Raw genomic sequence first — 18,567 nt, 5'->3', positions numbered from 1 at the left:
TGTCTCTACTCATGGATGTTGTTTTAAATATGTGAAGGGGGGAGGATTTGGATAGTACTTGTCTGTTGAAGGAATATACATTATACATATTCTGCTTTATATAATTGTGGATCCAGTTCAGTTAACGGTGATATAGGCTGCTAACGGCTAAACAGTAGATTAGGCTCAATTTAAATTTCAACCAGCTAAAAAAGACCTATAAATAATCTGGAATATTTACTACTCAGTAATGCACAATTATCTCGCATTACACATACAACGCGCAAAAAAAGACTTAATTTGCACGTTTTTTTTTCAGTGAAGTTTTTCCTGTGCACCATGACATGTACGTTCAACCGATTGGTTTTTGGAGATACTCGTTACAAGGAACATTTAACCGTGAACTGCACTAGATCCAAAATTTTTCAGAAGAAATGTTCAGCAACCGCAGAGGTGAACTGAAATTAGTTTCCGAATGTGAACACATTTTCCTAGGTGTTTCCCAATCCTATCTCAATATTTGCTACTAGCTAAAAAACCTTCAAACTTCCAAAAAAAATCAAAATTTAAAAAATTAAAACTTTGAATGTATAATGTATAAAATTCGTTAATACATTCAAATTTTGATTTTTTTGAAGTTTGAAGGTTTTTTAGCTAGTAGCAAATATTGAGATAGGATTGGGAAACACCTCGGAAAATGTGTTCACATTCGTAAACTAATTTCAGTTCACCACCGCAGACGATAATTTAAATATTTAAACAGGTATGGGGATAGCCTGATATCTAGTTGCCGAAAGTGTACGCAGTTTCCTGGGTGTTTCCTCATCCTAGCTCAATATTTACTACTAGCTACAAATCTTCAAACTTCCCTTAAAAAATCTAAATTTGAATGTATAAACGATTTATACATTATACATTTGAATTTTTTAACTTTTGATTTTTTTTTGAAGTTTGAAGCTTTTTTAGCTAGTAGTAAATATTGAGCTAGGATGAGGAAACACTCAGGAAACTGCGTACACTTTCGGCAACTAGATATCAGGCTATCGGTATGGGGGGTTATTCCAGGGATACAGGGATAGGGTAATGTGCAATTATTTTGATTTTTATAATAACAATAAAATAACAAAGACAAACTTTATCTCATTATGGGTTCACCGATTTTGTAATACCAACTAAAATAATCTCGTTATGAATTTTGTTCGATTGGTTTTCGTAACTTCCTATTAGATAGTTTCCTGTCAAGTCAGAACGGACTTGCACGCGAATCGCACTGATTAAAAACTTCTCTAAAAAGCACACGTCCTAAATGAAACTACTATACCAAAGTTTGTTTTAAAGCCAAACGACAGCAAATAATAAATTTTATTTTTATTGTCCCAAGCCTGTATCCTTGGCTAATTCATAATGTTGTTGAGAAGGGATTAACTGAAAATTGACTACCCATTTCTTGCCTTATTTCCGAAGTTGTACAAAAGATGACCCAACTATTGCAAAAGTTATTTTCAGCTACTTCGGTCAAAGGGTAAAGCGATATAATGTATAAACGATTTATACATTATACATTCAAAATTTTAGTTTTTTTTTAATTTTGATTTTTTTGAAAGTTTGAAGCTTTTTTAGCTAGTAGTAAATATTGAGATAGGATGACGGTGCTATGTACACAATCGGAAACTAGAATTCGGCTGACCTGTTGAGAGGCTTTCTAAAATTCGTTGAATTTAGTAAGTTCAAAAAGTTCAGATCGGTGACTTTGAGTGTAAGTTTTCAATGTTAGGCGAAATCCCATGAAGAAGTTCAGTCAAGATAAGATAAAGAATAAAAAATTCTTGCATTTAAAAGGTTTTGGGTAGGCGACATAAACAATTAGGCTAGTGACATCAATATTTATACTTTAATTCATTTTTAAGTTGCAATTTATGTGTGTTTTATCAGAAAAGGAGCGAGCGGGCAATGGACCATAAATTAATTGGTACCCACAGTTTTCTCAACGCATTCTTGGTTCGCTGAAAAACTTAAAGTTTATTTTTAAAATCTGAATAAGTTTTTAAAGATCTTTGTTGCTCGAACTATTCAACCAAAATTTCAATGTAAAGACGTATAGATTTTGTAAATCATCATTGGGATGTATATCAACTTTGTCAAGTGTCATTTAAGATCCCTAGTACTAGATGGGGTACCATTGGTGAAAACTTGTATTTTACTGCCGACAGACCAACGTTGTAAATTATCATGAAGCCGTAGCCATGAAAAAAAACATTTGTTTTTTTGCATTCAGCAAGTTTCAAATTCTTTACTATAGAGTATCTGCACATATGTGTATTATGTACAGATACAGGTTTTAGGCTATTTCCAAGTTGATCTTATCTTCCCACCCCCCCTTATTGAGATATATTTCTTCACTTTCCCACAATTTTTTCCTTGATTTAAAAAAAATAGTGAGCCATGCGGATGGGTCTTGAGTGAGGGAGACGGATAATTGTAAAGTGCTGTGCACTTAAAATTAAAGTGCGCAAAAAATCTACATGTTGGACCTAATAAAATTTCTTTAAATCTTGTTGCTGGCTTACATTCTATTGCAAAATAACAGGGTCTTCACATCAAATTATCGAGACTTCCAAAATTAAAAATGATAAATTAGCTGTAAGAATTTTTTTTTAGAAAATACTAATAACTAATAAGCATTCAGTATACATATAATTAACTAGGTCTTAGGTCCATCGGTCATGCTACAAATGAGGTTTTTTAATTTTAGTTATATATTTAGTTTTTATGACATTGAATATCTGCTTGTTAAAACTCACCAATTGGCTCCAAGCTACCTCCAGAATCTAGAGGATTAATATGAAGTGCTTCGTAGCCAAAAAAAAAATGAAAAAAATAGCCACCAAAACTTCCATGTATAATAAAACATCTAGATCAATGATTTACGTATATCATAATCTTTTAAACTACACAAAATAAAATGTGTAACCATAGAATCTTTTGTCTCATTGAGCAAAAATCATTTGATTTGATTATTAGGTGCATATATTTACTTTTAAGATCCCTTCCTATTTGATCTGACAACCTTGTAAATGTCTATAAAATTTAGGGTTTTTACGCTGCTTCTAGTTACAGGGAGTAAGGGAGAAGCAATTGATGGAATATTTAAATTTAGGAGTCTCAGACTTTGGGTACTGGCTTAAAGGGAATGTGCAAGAATTTAGCGGTTTCTAACTAAATTTGGGTACTAGCACATGAAATGCCGCTACTCGCTGTGTTAGTTTTGAATATAGCAGACGGAAGAATTTGTTATGATATGGCTGGTTTAAAAAAAAATTTCTCCAAAAAATATCATTTCATAGATAAAAGCTTTATTGTGTTATTGTGATATTTGTGTAATAAATAATCTAAGAACCCTAATCTAACAACCTAAATTTAATTCTTGTGTATTGTGGCATTTAAAATATAAGAATATGGGTTGAACGAGTTCCTGGGAGATTTTTCTAGTAATTAATTACAGAATGGTTACGTCAGTTTTATATACTGGTAATCTAATTTCAAATGATTGCTTTTTTTCTTAGAACTATTTTTTATTTTATAGTTTTCTAAATTTCATTAACACACCCTTTACAATTTCCTCCAAATTTTCTGAATTAATCTGGATTTCATGGCCTACCTTTGAAAACTCTTGAATTGAATTAATTGCCCATCATCCCCTCCCTTACTCCCTGTTCTAGTTAGGTTTAGATTTTTATCAGCTACCGGTTTCAAGTATTTAATCTTACATTTATTTAACTTTCTTTGTTTTGGCTTGCACAGCATAAAATGTATTTTAAATAGTAAACCAACAGACAGTGTTAGTAAAACTTTTGCGTTAAAGATGCTTGTGGCATAAAATGTATTTTAAAAGCTAAAATTATAGTTAATTACAATAACTTTCTTATAACCGTCTTCAACTAAAAATGTCCTTAACACATTGACTTTCTTTTACATAAGAAATGAGTGTTATGTATGTTAATCCAACTTATTTGTTTTTTGTATTGCTGATAACATTTATTTTTAGAAGCAAAAATGTTAATTCTGATTTTATTCTTATCAAGGTAAATTTTTAGTAGTGAAACTAATCTATAATTCACGTTGCTTGTCCATCAGTCCGACCATAACGCTATGGGGGAAATATAATTTTCTAGCCTGCTTTGTAAGATAGACAGTTATAATTTTTGGTGAAATTTTACTCTATCAAGGAGCATAAAGTGTACTTTGTCCGTCTGTCCATCAGTCATGCATAAAAGAAATTCAAAAATATTTTTATTAATATTTCTGAAAGGTTTCATGATTTCTAAGAATTATTGCACACTTCCACCTCTCCTTTCTTTTTATAATCAAATGACATATTTTCATATTGTGCTTCATGTTTATGCTTAATTTTTGAAAGCGAAGCTTTTCTATAATTAGGGCAAGTATGTCCGTACGTCCGCCCGTACGTCCGTCCGTCCGAGATAGATAGCTTTTATTCGTTAACTTAGGCATGTTAGAATTGTCCTATCGATTTTAAACTTTGCATGATGATTCCTGTAGTAGTTAGGTACGATTTAGAAAGCGTAGTAACTCTATAATCATTACCAGAATGTCCGTACGTTCATTTTAAACATGTTGATTTTTCAACTTTTTTAACAACAAATTTTAATATGATTTAATTATCCGTTTGATCTGATTTTTGGTTATTGATTCCTGGGACAACAAAGAACAATATTATAAGCAAAGCAACTCTATAATCAAGTCCTTAAAATGTAAGTATGTCCATAAACATTATCCTTTATCAAGCAGATTTTCAACAAATTTACTTACAATTTTGCTTCGACTCTTATACTTTTATATTCTGATTATTCAGTTTAGACACTATACAAGTGTTAATGTCCGTTTGTCCTACTGTTATAGTGCTTCGCTTTTATGGATGTTTTCATCCTTGTTATTATAATTTTTCCTTTATTTTCTTTCTTGCTTTACTTCTATAGGCTTTACTAATTTCGAACAAAACATTTGTATCTACAATACTTTACTTGTCTAATCACTATAAGTACTGAATTTCATCATGCCCAACTAAGCAATAAAGCAACCTGTCTTTAATTAACCATCACACTATGTTCCACGGGTGACAAAAAATCGTTTTTTACATTTTGGAAAATACACTTTTAAACAATTGTTTAGTAATATACACAAGTTTTTGGAAATAAAGCCGAAAGAATTAGCTCTTTACTATGAAAAATAAGAATTTTATGTGTAATTATATCAGAGGTATGGAATTAAGTTCCTTTTCATCATTGTAAACAACTATTTTTAAGGTCAACTAAACTACATTTCAAATCAATGTGGACCCTTTATTTTTAAAGCTATTTTTAAGTATTATATATTTTTGGAATCAGTACGTAATAATTTATACGCTTAGCCTTTAAAAGTAGTCAAATTGTCATTTTTTGTTGTAATTGTAGGTGGTTTTCTTACATAAGGAAAAAGGATAAGAGGATGAATACTCACCCCTTTTTCATGGTAAAATACTACTTCCCCATCCCTAAATTTAGAAGCAGACGAAAATCAAAAGCCGCCCAGGGCTTTTTGTAAGTCAATCATAAATAATAATGTGAATAAAAAGAAAAGCGATATTTAGCAAACAGCCGTGGGCGGTCAGAATCAGCTGAATGTTCATTATGAAAAAAATTTCCCCCTTTTTAGAAATAGAAGGATTCATCTTTCATGAGCAAATTTTTTTAAATAAAAATAAAATTCTATGTAATTTTTAATTAAAACATTAAAACGAAAATATCTAATCTAATATTCTTGCCCTAAATATGAAAATAGTAAAAAGTAAAAAAATATGTTTTTTAATAATTTTTAATCCTCCCATTTGAAAAGTAGTGGAATAGCAATAAATTTTAGCGCGGCAACAGCGCTGAGTAGGCCTCTAGGCCCACTGCCTATTTTCGTCTTCTAGTTGCTTCGATTCCTCTCTTTTATTTTTTTCTCTATGTTTTCTTAGCATACCCGATTTCTGTAGAATAAACAATTTTCTTCTAATGAAATTTTTACGTTTGGTTCCAGATCTTTTAAGACCAAAAAAGTCCAAGCAAATCCTCTTACATGGTGATATTAGATGTATGTATAATATCAGAGAACTTTACCCTGTGTATGCGAAACTATGCGAAGTTTGTTTTTTTAAGCCCCAAAGACACTTGGTCTATCAAAAAATAACAATTTTTTAAGATATAAAAGTAATTTATTTTTCTACTTATTTCCAACACATATTCAATTAAACTAAAAGTAAAGAAAAGTTTTAAATAAAGATTATCCCTAAATGTCTAGGCTCTTATCTGAACCATTATATCTTTTTTTATTGGGGGGGGGGGGGTGCCTTACTAATATCCACATCTGAACCCATTAAAGCTAGAAGTTTAAAAAATTTTATGTGGTTTCCTAGTTCAAATATATATTCTTATTTAATTAGCATTATTTACTTCACCCTTATATTAAGCAACCTTTTTCCAAAGGTGCCCTCATACTTATTAAAAAAAGACAAGTAGAATTTGTATTGTTTAAGTTAGAAAATGCTTCCTTTCAAGTAAATTGAAAATAAAATGAAAGTTAGGGATTATAGGGATTAGAAAAAGGCCGAAAAATTAATGTACATTCCCAATGCTGATACACAAAATTGCCCCTTCTATAAATTACAATTAGTGATTGAAACGTTTGGACACTCAACTAATAAACCAACCAATCAAAATTCAATAAAAGTCCCACAAAATGTTATGCCTACAAATAAGAAAACGCTATTTTGTGAATTTGGGGACTATTTAAATAAACAGCCTATTGTCCCCTCCCTCCCTACATTTACACACAGAAAATAAATAAGAAATAGGCTTATCTGTATGTAAACTTTAGATTAGAAATCTCAAAATATAAATTTCAGCAGCGGCGATCGGCGGGAAAACGGCGGCAGATTTTCATATAATTTCAGTAGGTCATACATACTTGTTAGAAAAGAATATGTTTAAAATTTGAAGCCTATAGGTCTCAAGAGCTGTTTAAAGATTTCTGATGGATCAGGACCTGCAGGATCATACCTGGACCCTGAAATTGACTTAAACACTTAAATTTCATATTGGTATGTAAAAGTATAGGATATTTTAGTATTTGGTAACTTAAAATGTTTAGTTTAAGGCAAACAAAATATTTTTGCTCTTTACCTGTATGACCCTGCCAGGTTTGCATCAATTGAATATTAATTTCTAAAATAAAATTTTTGCAAGTTTTAAAATGTTAAACTTATTCATATTGCAGTATTGGAGTTATTCCTTCCAATGGTCAACAAGAGGTAAATATGAAAAAAAACTTCCTTACAAATATTTTTATAGTATTGACAACTATTTATGAGGGTAATTAAATCTCCTGATTTTTTTGGGTTAATAAAAACTCAAATTCTGATTTATAAAATTGACAAAAAAATTACCTGATTTGTAAAAATAAAGGCTTTAACTAATAACCAAGGAGTATTGCAAATTAAAAATGTTTTAGTCTTTCAGTAGGGGTTAGGCCTTCCATAATTTTTTTTATTGTGTGAAGGATGGATTGAGTGGGTAAAATCCAATATAAATTTTTACACAATTTCAGTGTGGTGGTTTCCTTAACGAAGTGTATAGTGTTTATTTGAAAAAATGCATACCTGACAGTGGACGGGGAATTTACACTTTCAATTAATTTAGATTTACTTATAAATGTTCTCCTAGGAAAAAATTCCTTCTAAATTTCATAAATGATGATAATTTTAAATTTATGAAACTTCAAAAAACTTCCAAATATATACATAGATTCTGGGACCCAAAAATAAATGAATTTGTGGGTGTTGTAGACACCCCCAAAATTTTTAGAAATTTCTTTTATTTTACCCCCCCCCCCCCTTTCCCGCGCATTTTTAATTTCACTAAAAAGATTTGTTACCGCCCCCAAAATTAAAAAGCTTGGATGCTCTTGATCAAATACTTTATTGTTCCACCAGATTATAATAGTTCTGAGACAGCACAAAAAATACATTTTATGGTTTGTAATGACCTTTCAAGTAAACAATGCACTAGGTGTGTCTAAACAATGTCTATTAAGAAAAAACAATTAAAACAAAAATTATTGTAAAGCATCCATAAAAGAGATGAATCAACTTAATAAAACATTTCACTAAATATTTACCCCTCCTAACATATTTCAGGGGAGGGGGTTAATTACCCCCCTCTCCAAATACAAATTACCCCCCTAAAAAATTGTATCCCCCCCCCTCAAAAAAAAAGCTTTGACGCCCTTGCAATTATTATAAAATCTAGACATATTAGGTATTTAATTCTACATACAAAGAGTGTAAATTTCACTACAGGACAGATTATTTGATATACAATTAGATAAATGCCAAACAATGACTCAGCAGGTTCATATTTTTATTTTAATATTTAATTAATTTTATATTTTTATTTTTAATAAATTTTAATTCACTATGAATTTAAAAAAAATAATTGTTTTATTTCAAAACTGCTTTTAGCATATATTACATGATTGTAAAAGAGGAGAAGAAAGAATTTTACAAAGGGGAGAAGTCAGGTTTGAATATATTATTTATGAATCTAACAAAATATTAAGAAAATCAACAAAAATTTAAATCAGAATCTAGAAATTTACCATTCTAAATTTCATCTATATAATTTCTTACATATTTTCTGATGAGTTTTATAATTATTTTTTTGTTTATTTAGATGTATCAGTGCTGATGAAGAAGATGATTGTTGTTTAAGAGTTGCTAGGAAATTAAATGATGGTTTATTTTTTTCAGCATTACATACTTTAGCTACATACATTCTTTTAATGAACTTTACTTTTAAATATGGAAGTATTGAAAAAAAATTGAAATAGAAAAAAACCAAAGCATAAAAATATTCTAACCTAAGTATTGATTGAAAAAAAATAGAGTATACTTTAACATTCCTAATACCATAATTTTTAAATAAAAGGGTAGAATTGTATTTATGTTTTTAAGAGAGGGAAGCAGATTTTATATAAAAACCAAAATCTTGTCATTTGATTAACAGTGCTGATGATTTTGATATAAGAGTTGTCAGTGGTGCTCAACAGGTTCTTCTATTGTTTTTTACAACTCATGTTTTATTCAATATGTATATATATAAATTAAGATACTCATTGACATCAGAAAGTAAACATGTTTTTTAAAAATTTAGAATGTTTCAATAAATAAGAAAAATTCATATTTTGTTTGTGAGCTACTTTTTATAGGGATGTAACTGTACCCGAAAATGTGAAGATCTTGGCCAAAACTATGAGTGTGTGGAGAGGTATCTTTGCGAGTAAGAATTTTTACATTTTATTTAACACAATCAATTTCAGTAAAAACAAATTTAAATCATAAAGTATATCAAAAATTGAGCTCTGGTTAGATCATTTTAGAACAATTAAAAATATCTTTTTACAGATAACATATTATCTATGATAATCTTGTTTTAATCAATCTATTTATGCATTTTTATGACTTTACACTTAGATTTCTTATTTTCTAATACATTTAAAAGAAGAGTACATTGTTTGACTTGAGCAGCATCCAGTTTAGATCATACCTTATTAATTAAAATTTTAAGTAATACTGGTGGAAGTGTAGATATTTACAATGCCAAAGACCAGTGCTACAGGTACTCAGACATTGAACTGTTTTGAAGTAATCAAATTTAATTTTAAAATATATGTACAAGATATGATTATTTAATAGTTTTTTTTATAATTGTAGAGAAAATGCCATAATTAATATATTTAACTAGAAATGTTGGAAACATAGATTTGGCAGATAAAACATGTCCTAACCATCTAACATGTTGTAGAAAAGCAAAAGAGCCAAGGTATGTTTCTTAAACACATATTTTTTTAAAAATTATTTTACTAAATCTAAACATTATTATTTCTACCATTTTTCCTTAAATAATTTATCATTTTTTTAAAGAACCAAGTGTGTTGATACAGGTAAATGTTTTTTTTATAATTTTCTTCATATATTGTATTTTTTATAAGATTAATATTATTTAATTTTAAATAACTCAATAATAACTTTAAAATCAAATCTTTTACTAGAACCTTCCTCGGGTTGTGGGAGAATATCTGGTGTGAATGGTCCCGGGTAAAATATTTAGGATAAGATTTATTTTAATATTATTTTCTATTTACTTTGAATACTTTTTAAATAACTCATACAGAGCAAGTAATTTCTTTATATGTCCTTTTTTCAGAATTATTGACAGTGATCTCTCAGGAAAGGTTGGTTTATCATTAGCAGTGTTAATTTAATTAAATGACAAATTTTATCATAAATAGTTTATTTAATAATTATATTAGATAAAATTAGATCCTTAATTAAGAGTGATCATAAATTATCCATTTTAACATTTTAACCTGCCTGTAACCTGTAAACAAAACAATCTAAATTGAATTATGAACCAGTATGGTTAAATACAATAAGATCAATTTTTTGGTAATATAATTTATTAAATCATTCTTTTGCAGGTATTAGAAGATTATGCAGCTCAAATTGGAGAATTTCCTCACATGTGTCTATTTTACAGGTCTTAATTAAAAAGGATTTAAATGTTCTTATAGCTTTTGAAATATAAATGTTAATGATTTCTTTAAATAATTTTAGTAAGAGAGGTAGTTTTGAAGAGTTTAGAGGTAACATTATAATCTAAAATTGTAAAAATCACCTAAAATTAAATTAATCGGTAATTTTTTGTAAATAATTTGTTACCAAATTTATTAGGAGGAGCATCATTGATTGGAAGGAATATTGTACTCACCACAGCAACTAAACTTTACTATATGGTACTTTTTCTGAATTTAATTGTATTTAATCTTTTTACTTTTTACTTTTTGAGTTTTTTTATTGTACAGTTTAAAATATTAATGACTATTTTTTGGAAAACTTTTTAGAAATCAGATAAGACCCTTGATATCAGAAATGAAGCATTAGGCGTAAGGTTATATTTCTTTTATTTTTTAATAATATAATAGCAATTATTTGAGTATGTTAACTCATGTTAGAAATCATTATTTTAACCAATTTGTTGTGATTAAAGGTGTGGAGTTTTGAATGTTAAAAACAATGAAGCAAATCTTCCTGACCCCCAGGTAAAGTAATATTTCATTTACTTCAAAATATATTAGAATATAAAAACTAATTTTTTTGCAAATTTTAAAAGTATTCATTAATTTCAGGACCGGACTGTGACAGATGTTGTAATACATCCAGAGTATAACCCTACACTTTTGACACACAACATTGCTATACTTATTGTCAAGTAAGAATTGTTTATTCTTAGCTTATTAGAACTGTATTTCCAGGTTTTTAAATTATAATTGATTTTATGAATTATTTCAATTTGACCTAATTTAAAAAATATTTGAATTCTAATTAACTTTACAATATTTCTATATGGTATTTAGAGATCCATTTAACTATGTGAACCATATCAGCCCAGTGTGTTTGCCTAGCCCATCAGATTCATTTACTGGGTAAATATGAACAATTATAAATATTAAATTGATTATCATCCTAGTTGTTATATTTTTCACTTATTCATTCAATTTAGATCAAGAGAGTGTTATTCCTCAGGGTGGGGAGCTGATAAATATGATTCTCCAGTTTACAGTGACTTTTTAAAGTAAGTTCAATTCTTTAAAAATGAATCTAAAAACTTGAATGAACTTTACTAATAAAATATTTTTTAACTTTTCAGAAAAGTGAAATTGCCTGTTGTAGATAGTACAAGCTGTAGCAGAACTGTAAATCAAAACGTAGAAAGGAAACTATTATTTTAAAAAATAATCATTATTGTAAAAATTAACAGATATATTTCAATTGAAGAGCAAGTTATGACCAACTAGTAGTGATCTTAAGCTTCTTGGTCATAACTGTTTTTTTGTTGTTTTGTCATAGATAAATTAACAGACAATTTACAGTTAATAATACAACTTCAATAATTTTTAAATCAAAATAGATTCAGCAACAATCCAAGTAAAACCTTTGTTGTCTATGATGATTGGATGTGTGTTGGAGGGGAAGGGGTAAGATTTTTGCAACTAAAATCCTTATACTAAAGTAACAGGATGTCTGTGTGTTTGTACCAAAGGATCTCGCTAACCGCTGAACTGATCGGGTTCTCCTTAACAGGGTAGCTTCTCATAGGTCCCGGGAAAGTTTATAACTATTTTGGGGGAGGGTACCACCACCCTCCCAAGAGAAATCGCCCCCAGGGAAAAATTACCCCTCCCGAAAAAGAGACTTGAACGAAACACAAACCAATTATTTCTCTAATTATATACATATTTTAAATATAAAAAAAATCATTCAAAGTACCACTAGAAGCTAATTAAAACTGCAGTAGTAAACTCTACTAGTTATTAGTAGTGGAATCCGAAACTTGCAAATGATTTATTAAAAGTTTTAACTTATATGTAGCAGATAATCAATTACTGATTTGGCTGTTTAATTCTTTACACCCTATAAACCTAATTAGTTTGAGTAACACAAATATTATTTTTTTTTTTTTTATAGATTGCTGATACATGCAGAGGAGATGGTGGATCTCCACATGTTTGTAAGGTTAATAACAAAGTAAGTTAATGTTCTAATCAGTGTTCTGGAGCCGGAGCCGGGAGCAGCAACATTTTTGGTGGAGCCGGAGCCGGATCCGGAGCCGTATTTTTCGTTAAAAACGGCTCCGGCTCCGGACTAGCTTAAAATGATTTTTTAAAGTAATATTATAATTTGGCAACGGTCTATTTCCATATAATAAACTGAAAAACTATTGTTACTTAACAAATAGACACACATCCTTCTACTTTTATATAGCTTTAATCAAATAAAAGCAAAATATTTTATATTATTTATTTTATTTTATCAAATTCAATAATGAAAAAAAAATTTATATATTAATTTTAAGGTAGGAGCCGGAGCCGGAGCCGCATCAAAATTATACGGCTCCCGCACCCTGGTTCTAATGTTTTTGTTATCAGTATTTATTTTATGATCATTTTAGCAATGCTATTTAAAAAACAAATTATGAATTTTGGCAATCATTAATAAAGATAACTGAAAATAAAGTAATGCTACTTATTCCGAACCTGACAAAGTTATTTTATTTTTTTAAAAACTTGGAACTAAAACTTATTTGTGCTATCTCCAAAGCTAGGGGGTACCTGGCAGCACCAAATAAACATTATTATTATATTATTATTATTTGTTTCAATTCAGTGAAATATGTTTTAATTAAATAGTGGGTCCAAGTTGGAGCTGTGGCCTTTGGATTTGGCTGTGGAGAAGGTATGTTTCTATACAAGCTTGGTTTTAAAAACAACAGTTTGTCCTTCTTTAAGTAAATGTATTAATTTGTCACAATAAAATAATTATGAAAGCTTATTCATACAGATTAAAGTCCAATTTGTCCATCTGCATGCAAGATTTTACTTTTTAAAAAGAATCTTTTGCAAAGGGGTAGTTTCAAGAAATGAATTTGGGAGTGGGGACAAAACACCTAATTTAAAAATACCTAATTTAAAAATGCCTAATTTTATAAATGTCTAATGTGACAAAACACCTAATTTATAAATACCTAATATAAAAATGTCTAATTTAAAAATGCCTAATTTTAAAAATGCCTAATGTGACAAAACACCTAATTTTAAAAATGCCTAATTTTATAAATACCTAACTATAAATACCTAAGTTTAAAAATACCTAATTTTAAAATACCTAATTTAAAAAAACCTAATTTTAAGCATATCTTAAAACTATTGTTAAATATATTAAACTGGTGGCTACGCCCCCTAGAGACCTCTAGGGGCTATTGCAGTGCGGAGGGGAATTCAATTTAGTCTTGGGGTGGGGGGGGGGGGGGGTTACAACCCTCCCTCCACAATTTCAAAATTTAGTTTGAAATAGAAAAATTAAGTAGAAAATTCTTTTTGGAAGGTGGTGTTAATCTCTCCAAAAATAGTTATAAACCTTACCAAGACCTATGATCTTTTAATTATTAGCTACTTAATAAGCATCCCTTTTTAAAATTAATTATCATTAGTTTCTAATCATTAGGCTGCTAATAATGAAAAAGTTTCTTTACATTAAAAAGAGAGTTCTTCATATCATTTATTGTCATAAACAAAAAAAATTATTATAAAAATTTAAATATGAATCTCCTAAAATTTAAATATTGTTTTGATGTATGAATGGTTTACTTAATTTGCACACGAATAAGACACAATTGCAAAAAAAATTGTTGGATACATTTTTTAAATAGATTTTTAAAAATATCTAATAAATTAATTTCCTTTTTTGGGGGAACATAAAAGAATATATATGTGAATCAAAATCATTATTGAAATTTTGGTATTATAACCTAAAACTTTGATAAATTAAATGAACTCATATTTTGTTTACACGTCTAATAGAAAAATATCTAAAATTTATTTATCGCATCATAATATTATCAAAGATAATTTTTTTGTGGATAGTTAAATGATAAACTATTAGATAAATTTATGTTTTATTGGCTCTGAGGTGATAATTTTACTTGAGATGGCCCTAAACTTACATTGATTTTAGATTTTTATTTTATTATTCCTGGAAAATTGTCTATAATATGAATCAATTCATGATTTCACAGAATACCTAAGAACCTGTCTTGTTTCCCCTACAAAAAATGTTTTATTTCCTAACAACGAATTTAAACTATCCTTTATCCTTGACATATGAAGATCTAAAATAAGCATACACCTGTGAGTTATGAAATAAAATCAATAATAAATGTGGGAGAATCAAAGGAGGAGTAATGTATACAATTGAAGGAATTTTGAGGGGACTTCCTTCAAAATTAATAGACAGAAAGAAAAACTAAAAACTTTTAATGATGAAAACCCCTGTCAAAACTGTTAATTTGCAATTTCAATGTTTATGTCGACTAAACTGACTTTAACAAAGAGTGATTATAAAAAAAAATTATGATTAGTTTGTGGCACCTCACGTGAGAAATAAATTAATTAGTAAAATCAAAGGTTGAAGGACAAAGAAAACAAATTCATTTTTATTTTTTATTGGTTTCTTCCCTAACCTAAGTAGCCGTAGCGTCGCTTTACAAACTTGTCAAGGGGATGGTCAGTCAGGGGTAATATAGGGAAAGGTAAGAGTAGGTTGATTTTTTTGGGGGGTGGTAGTTGACCATCCCCCATTTTAATTCTAGTTTAATAAAGAACGATTGAAGAGATATAAAAAAAAGGGGGGGGGGAGAGGAATTTTTTTAAAGGGTGATTTCTCATTGGAAGGTGTTGGTAACCTCCCCAAAAGCCTTATAAACATTCCCATGACCAATGGGAAGCTTCATTGTAAAGATGAATCACATTGGTTCATCGATTATCGAGCTCCTTCAGCAAGAATCATTAGCCAATTGTATTAATGTTATCAAAATTTTAGGTATTTTAGTGAAAAAATTATATAATTTAGAATTAGGCATTTATAAATTAGGCGTTTAGATAGTTTAGAATTAGGTATTTTTAAATTAGGCATTTTTAAAATTAGGTATTTTTAGTTAGGCATTTTTAGTTAGGCGTTTTTAAATTAGGCATTTATAAATTAGGTGTTTTTAAATTAGGCGTTTTTAACGTAGGTGTTTTCAACATTAGGTATTTTTAAACTTCGGTGTTTTTAGTTAGGCATTTTTAGTTAGGCATTTTTAAATTAGGTGTTTTGTCCCCACTCCATGAATTTGAACCTAATTTAGTGAACAGCATATTTTTTGCTAGTTAATGGGTTTAACTATATTTAAATGCCATATATTTGAAAGAATTTCAATTTTCTACCACGTAGTTTTGAAAATATCAAGACTTGAAAATCGTCTTTTTGTGATATATGCAATTTAAAATGACGATTTTCAAGTCTTGATATTTTAAAACTACGTGGTAGAAAATTGAAATTCTTTAGAACATATGCCATATAAATGTAGTTTAACCAATTAACCAGGAAAAAATATGCGGTTCACTAAATTAAGTTCAAATGTCTTTCGTGAAACTACCCTTTTACTATTTTTTTTTATTTTTGTAGTGGGTATTCCATCAATATACAGGCAACACTTTCACTTTTTATATTTTTTTACAATTCACTTTAATAAAAAAAATTATGATATCACAGTAATCTTATTATGACTTGCAGATTTGCTTTTTAATGTAAATGATTTTTAAAGTTTTTATAGTAACATGTTTAAATCTTTAGGTTCTTATCCTTAAAATTGCATTGGCATTTAATTTATGTCACAAAATACTTTAGTTAATTTTCAATAAATTATATTTTTAAAAATAAAGCAGTTCTTTAATTACTACATTGCATTGCGAAAGTTGAATTGTGTTGCTATAGTGCTGTAGCTCCCGAAATGTGCTGGATTGATTGGGTTATGTCTTGCCAAGCAGTGATGCCTAAGTAAGTAATATAGTAAATATTTAAAACAAAATTCATGATAACACTCAACTATCATAAATTAGATTTAAAAATATTATATTTTTCAATCATAAAATAATAATTTTTTCTTTTAGAATTGGAGAATTAGAAATAGCCAGGAAAAATGATGTTTATGACAATATAGTTGTGTACTTACACATCTATTATTGTATCATTAACTTCTTATTATTTTTTTCTAAAGTAAGGGATTGTATAGTTTGTAGAACATGCTTTGAATGTAAAAAATATTAGTTTATCGTTAAAGAAATATAATGTCCTCTATGACATTAAAACAGACTGATAGACGAAATAAATTTTAAATTGTATGCTCTGAATCTTGAGGATCAGACAACAAATTCTCCATATTCAAATCAGAGTTTAGCCAGTACCAAACATACACAAAAAAGGCAACATTTGGCCCAACGTAGTACAGTATATAAATAAAGAAAATTACACGGAAGAAGGTATAAAGCAAGAGGATCAATTAATTACACTCTAGTTTTAAAGATTTTCTTCAGTGAAAATCTTAAAGTAAGGCGTTACATGTAATTAATTGCAGACAGGCCGTGTGAGGGGTACAAAGCTTTATAGAACATGCTATGCCTTTTAAAGAAATATCATTTATTTGAATTCAGTATTGATGGTTTTGATGTTAGACAAGCTTCAAATTGCAGGAAAGTTATTTTCATTTGAAAGATTTTTCAAATATGACTTTGAAACCGTTTCATATCCGCTGGATTAAAACTCTTTCTCAGCCATACTAGGAATTATATAAGGCAATCTTCCATAATTATTAAAATAAATGCTAGTCTTGTTAGCCTGGGCCTATAGTACATTATTTCTGTTAAAGTATTGCTCTGTTTTTTTTTAATGTATGACTTTGAAATCTTTAGATCATAGTTTACAACAGATGTCCAGGCTCCTTAAAACTTATTTGTCTCCATGCATTACTAAGCAAAGCTTGCATCCATTGAGATGATTTTTATTGACTATTTATAGGAGTGATGTAGTCGTGCAGAGTGTTAACAGTTTATCAAGCAGGGATTGTGGGGAGTGGTTAAGAGCCAGACCAAAACTGTACTGTCAGGTATAAAAGTTATATCCTTATCCTATTATATAAAGTAGTCCTACGATGGTTTTAGGTTATTTCACTTTTAAAAAAGAAAAGTCTGGGTATGGTTTTAGGGTGTTTCCATATTACTTTGAATATAGTGCCCCTATATGCTAGGGGCGCATCCGCTAGTACATATCAAAGTAAAAGGATGTCTGTCTGTAGCCTAAAACCTTCCGAACCGGTTAAAACATATGTTTTTTCTTTACAGTAAACCTTCTCACAAAATATTTTTATAATTATTTGCCCGTTTGTCCGTTATATGGGCATCGCGACTTATTAATGTTGTCATTCTTGTTTCATGTGTAACTAACAGACTGATTCTAAATTTCTTTAATTAATCAATGAAATTTTTGTATCTAGATATATCTTTGAATTAATTAGCTTAAATAATTTCATGAAAAAGAGATCTAGGGATAGAATACAAGTTTAAAAATTCATAAAATGATATATGATGTTATTTTTAGTGTGAAGTAAACTATAACTGATGGATTTGACAGATCTAGAAAGAAAACTTTGTGGAGAAAATATAACCAAGTATTAAACATATGTATATGAGTATTTTTTTATGTAAATGTGTAATATAACAGAAATAAAGTATTTTTATGAATTTGTTGTCTATAAGTATCTTTTTCCAGACAAGTAATTTGTTATGTAATAATGGGTTTTCTCGTATTTATTCGAATCCGGTGGATAGGAACCAGTTCTCATCCATACAAAAAAACTATGTCTAGCATCGTATTATATCCAGCTTTCTACGAATATAGAAATGTACAATCATAAGATTAAAACCAGTTTTTTTAGTCGGGGCTAAAAAAACTAGTTTTAATCTCATAATTGTCAATCTATATCCGCGGAAAGCCGTTTATAATACGATGCGAGAAATAACTATTAAAAAATCAGGAAGAAGTATCCCAGAATATTCCCA

The 18,567-nt window shown here is 28.9% G+C and overlaps 1 protein-coding gene and 1 long non-coding RNA gene across 2 annotated transcripts; both read left to right on the top strand.

Annotated features, from left to right (window-relative positions):
* Positions 1-719: 719 nt before the first annotated feature.
* Positions 720-7,726, top strand: LOC145333756 (uncharacterized). The gene is made up of 4 exons (XR_013884593.1): positions 720-742; positions 4,025-4,061; positions 7,294-7,327; positions 7,624-7,726. It is a non-coding gene; the product is annotated as an uncharacterized LOC145333756 (long non-coding RNA).
* A 548-nt stretch (positions 7,727-8,274) lies between these two features.
* LOC145334502 (phenoloxidase-activating factor 2-like) lies at positions 8,275-18,249 on the top strand. Its single transcript, XM_080179968.1, has 28 exons — positions 8,275-8,425; positions 8,537-8,595; positions 8,748-8,795; positions 9,081-9,123; positions 9,283-9,353; positions 9,642-9,692; positions 9,819-9,896; positions 9,998-10,017; positions 10,126-10,171; positions 10,281-10,308; positions 10,555-10,613; positions 10,691-10,719; positions 10,808-10,869; positions 10,978-11,024; positions 11,124-11,175; positions 11,263-11,345; positions 11,491-11,559; positions 11,637-11,708; positions 11,784-11,849; positions 12,045-12,111; positions 12,602-12,661; positions 13,324-13,369; positions 16,139-16,160; positions 16,448-16,510; positions 16,624-16,647; positions 17,164-17,204; positions 17,530-17,615; positions 18,107-18,249. Exons 1-28 carry the CDS (start codon positions 8,414-8,416, stop codon positions 18,125-18,127), a joined length of 1,425 nt encoding a protein of 474 aa, XP_080036094.1. The 5' UTR covers positions 8,275-8,413; the 3' UTR covers positions 18,128-18,249.
* Positions 18,250-18,567: the final 318 nt, after the last annotated feature.

Source organism: Acartia tonsa, chromosome 12 (genome assembly GCF_053477335.1).
Source record: "Acartia tonsa isolate MP-2025a chromosome 12, ASM5347733v1, whole genome shotgun sequence".
In the NCBI taxonomy this organism is placed as follows: Eukaryota; Metazoa; Arthropoda; class Copepoda; order Calanoida; family Acartiidae; genus Acartia; species Acartia tonsa.
The sequence above is the reverse complement of the archived record's forward strand: the minus strand, read 5'-3'. Positions and strand labels throughout refer to the sequence as shown.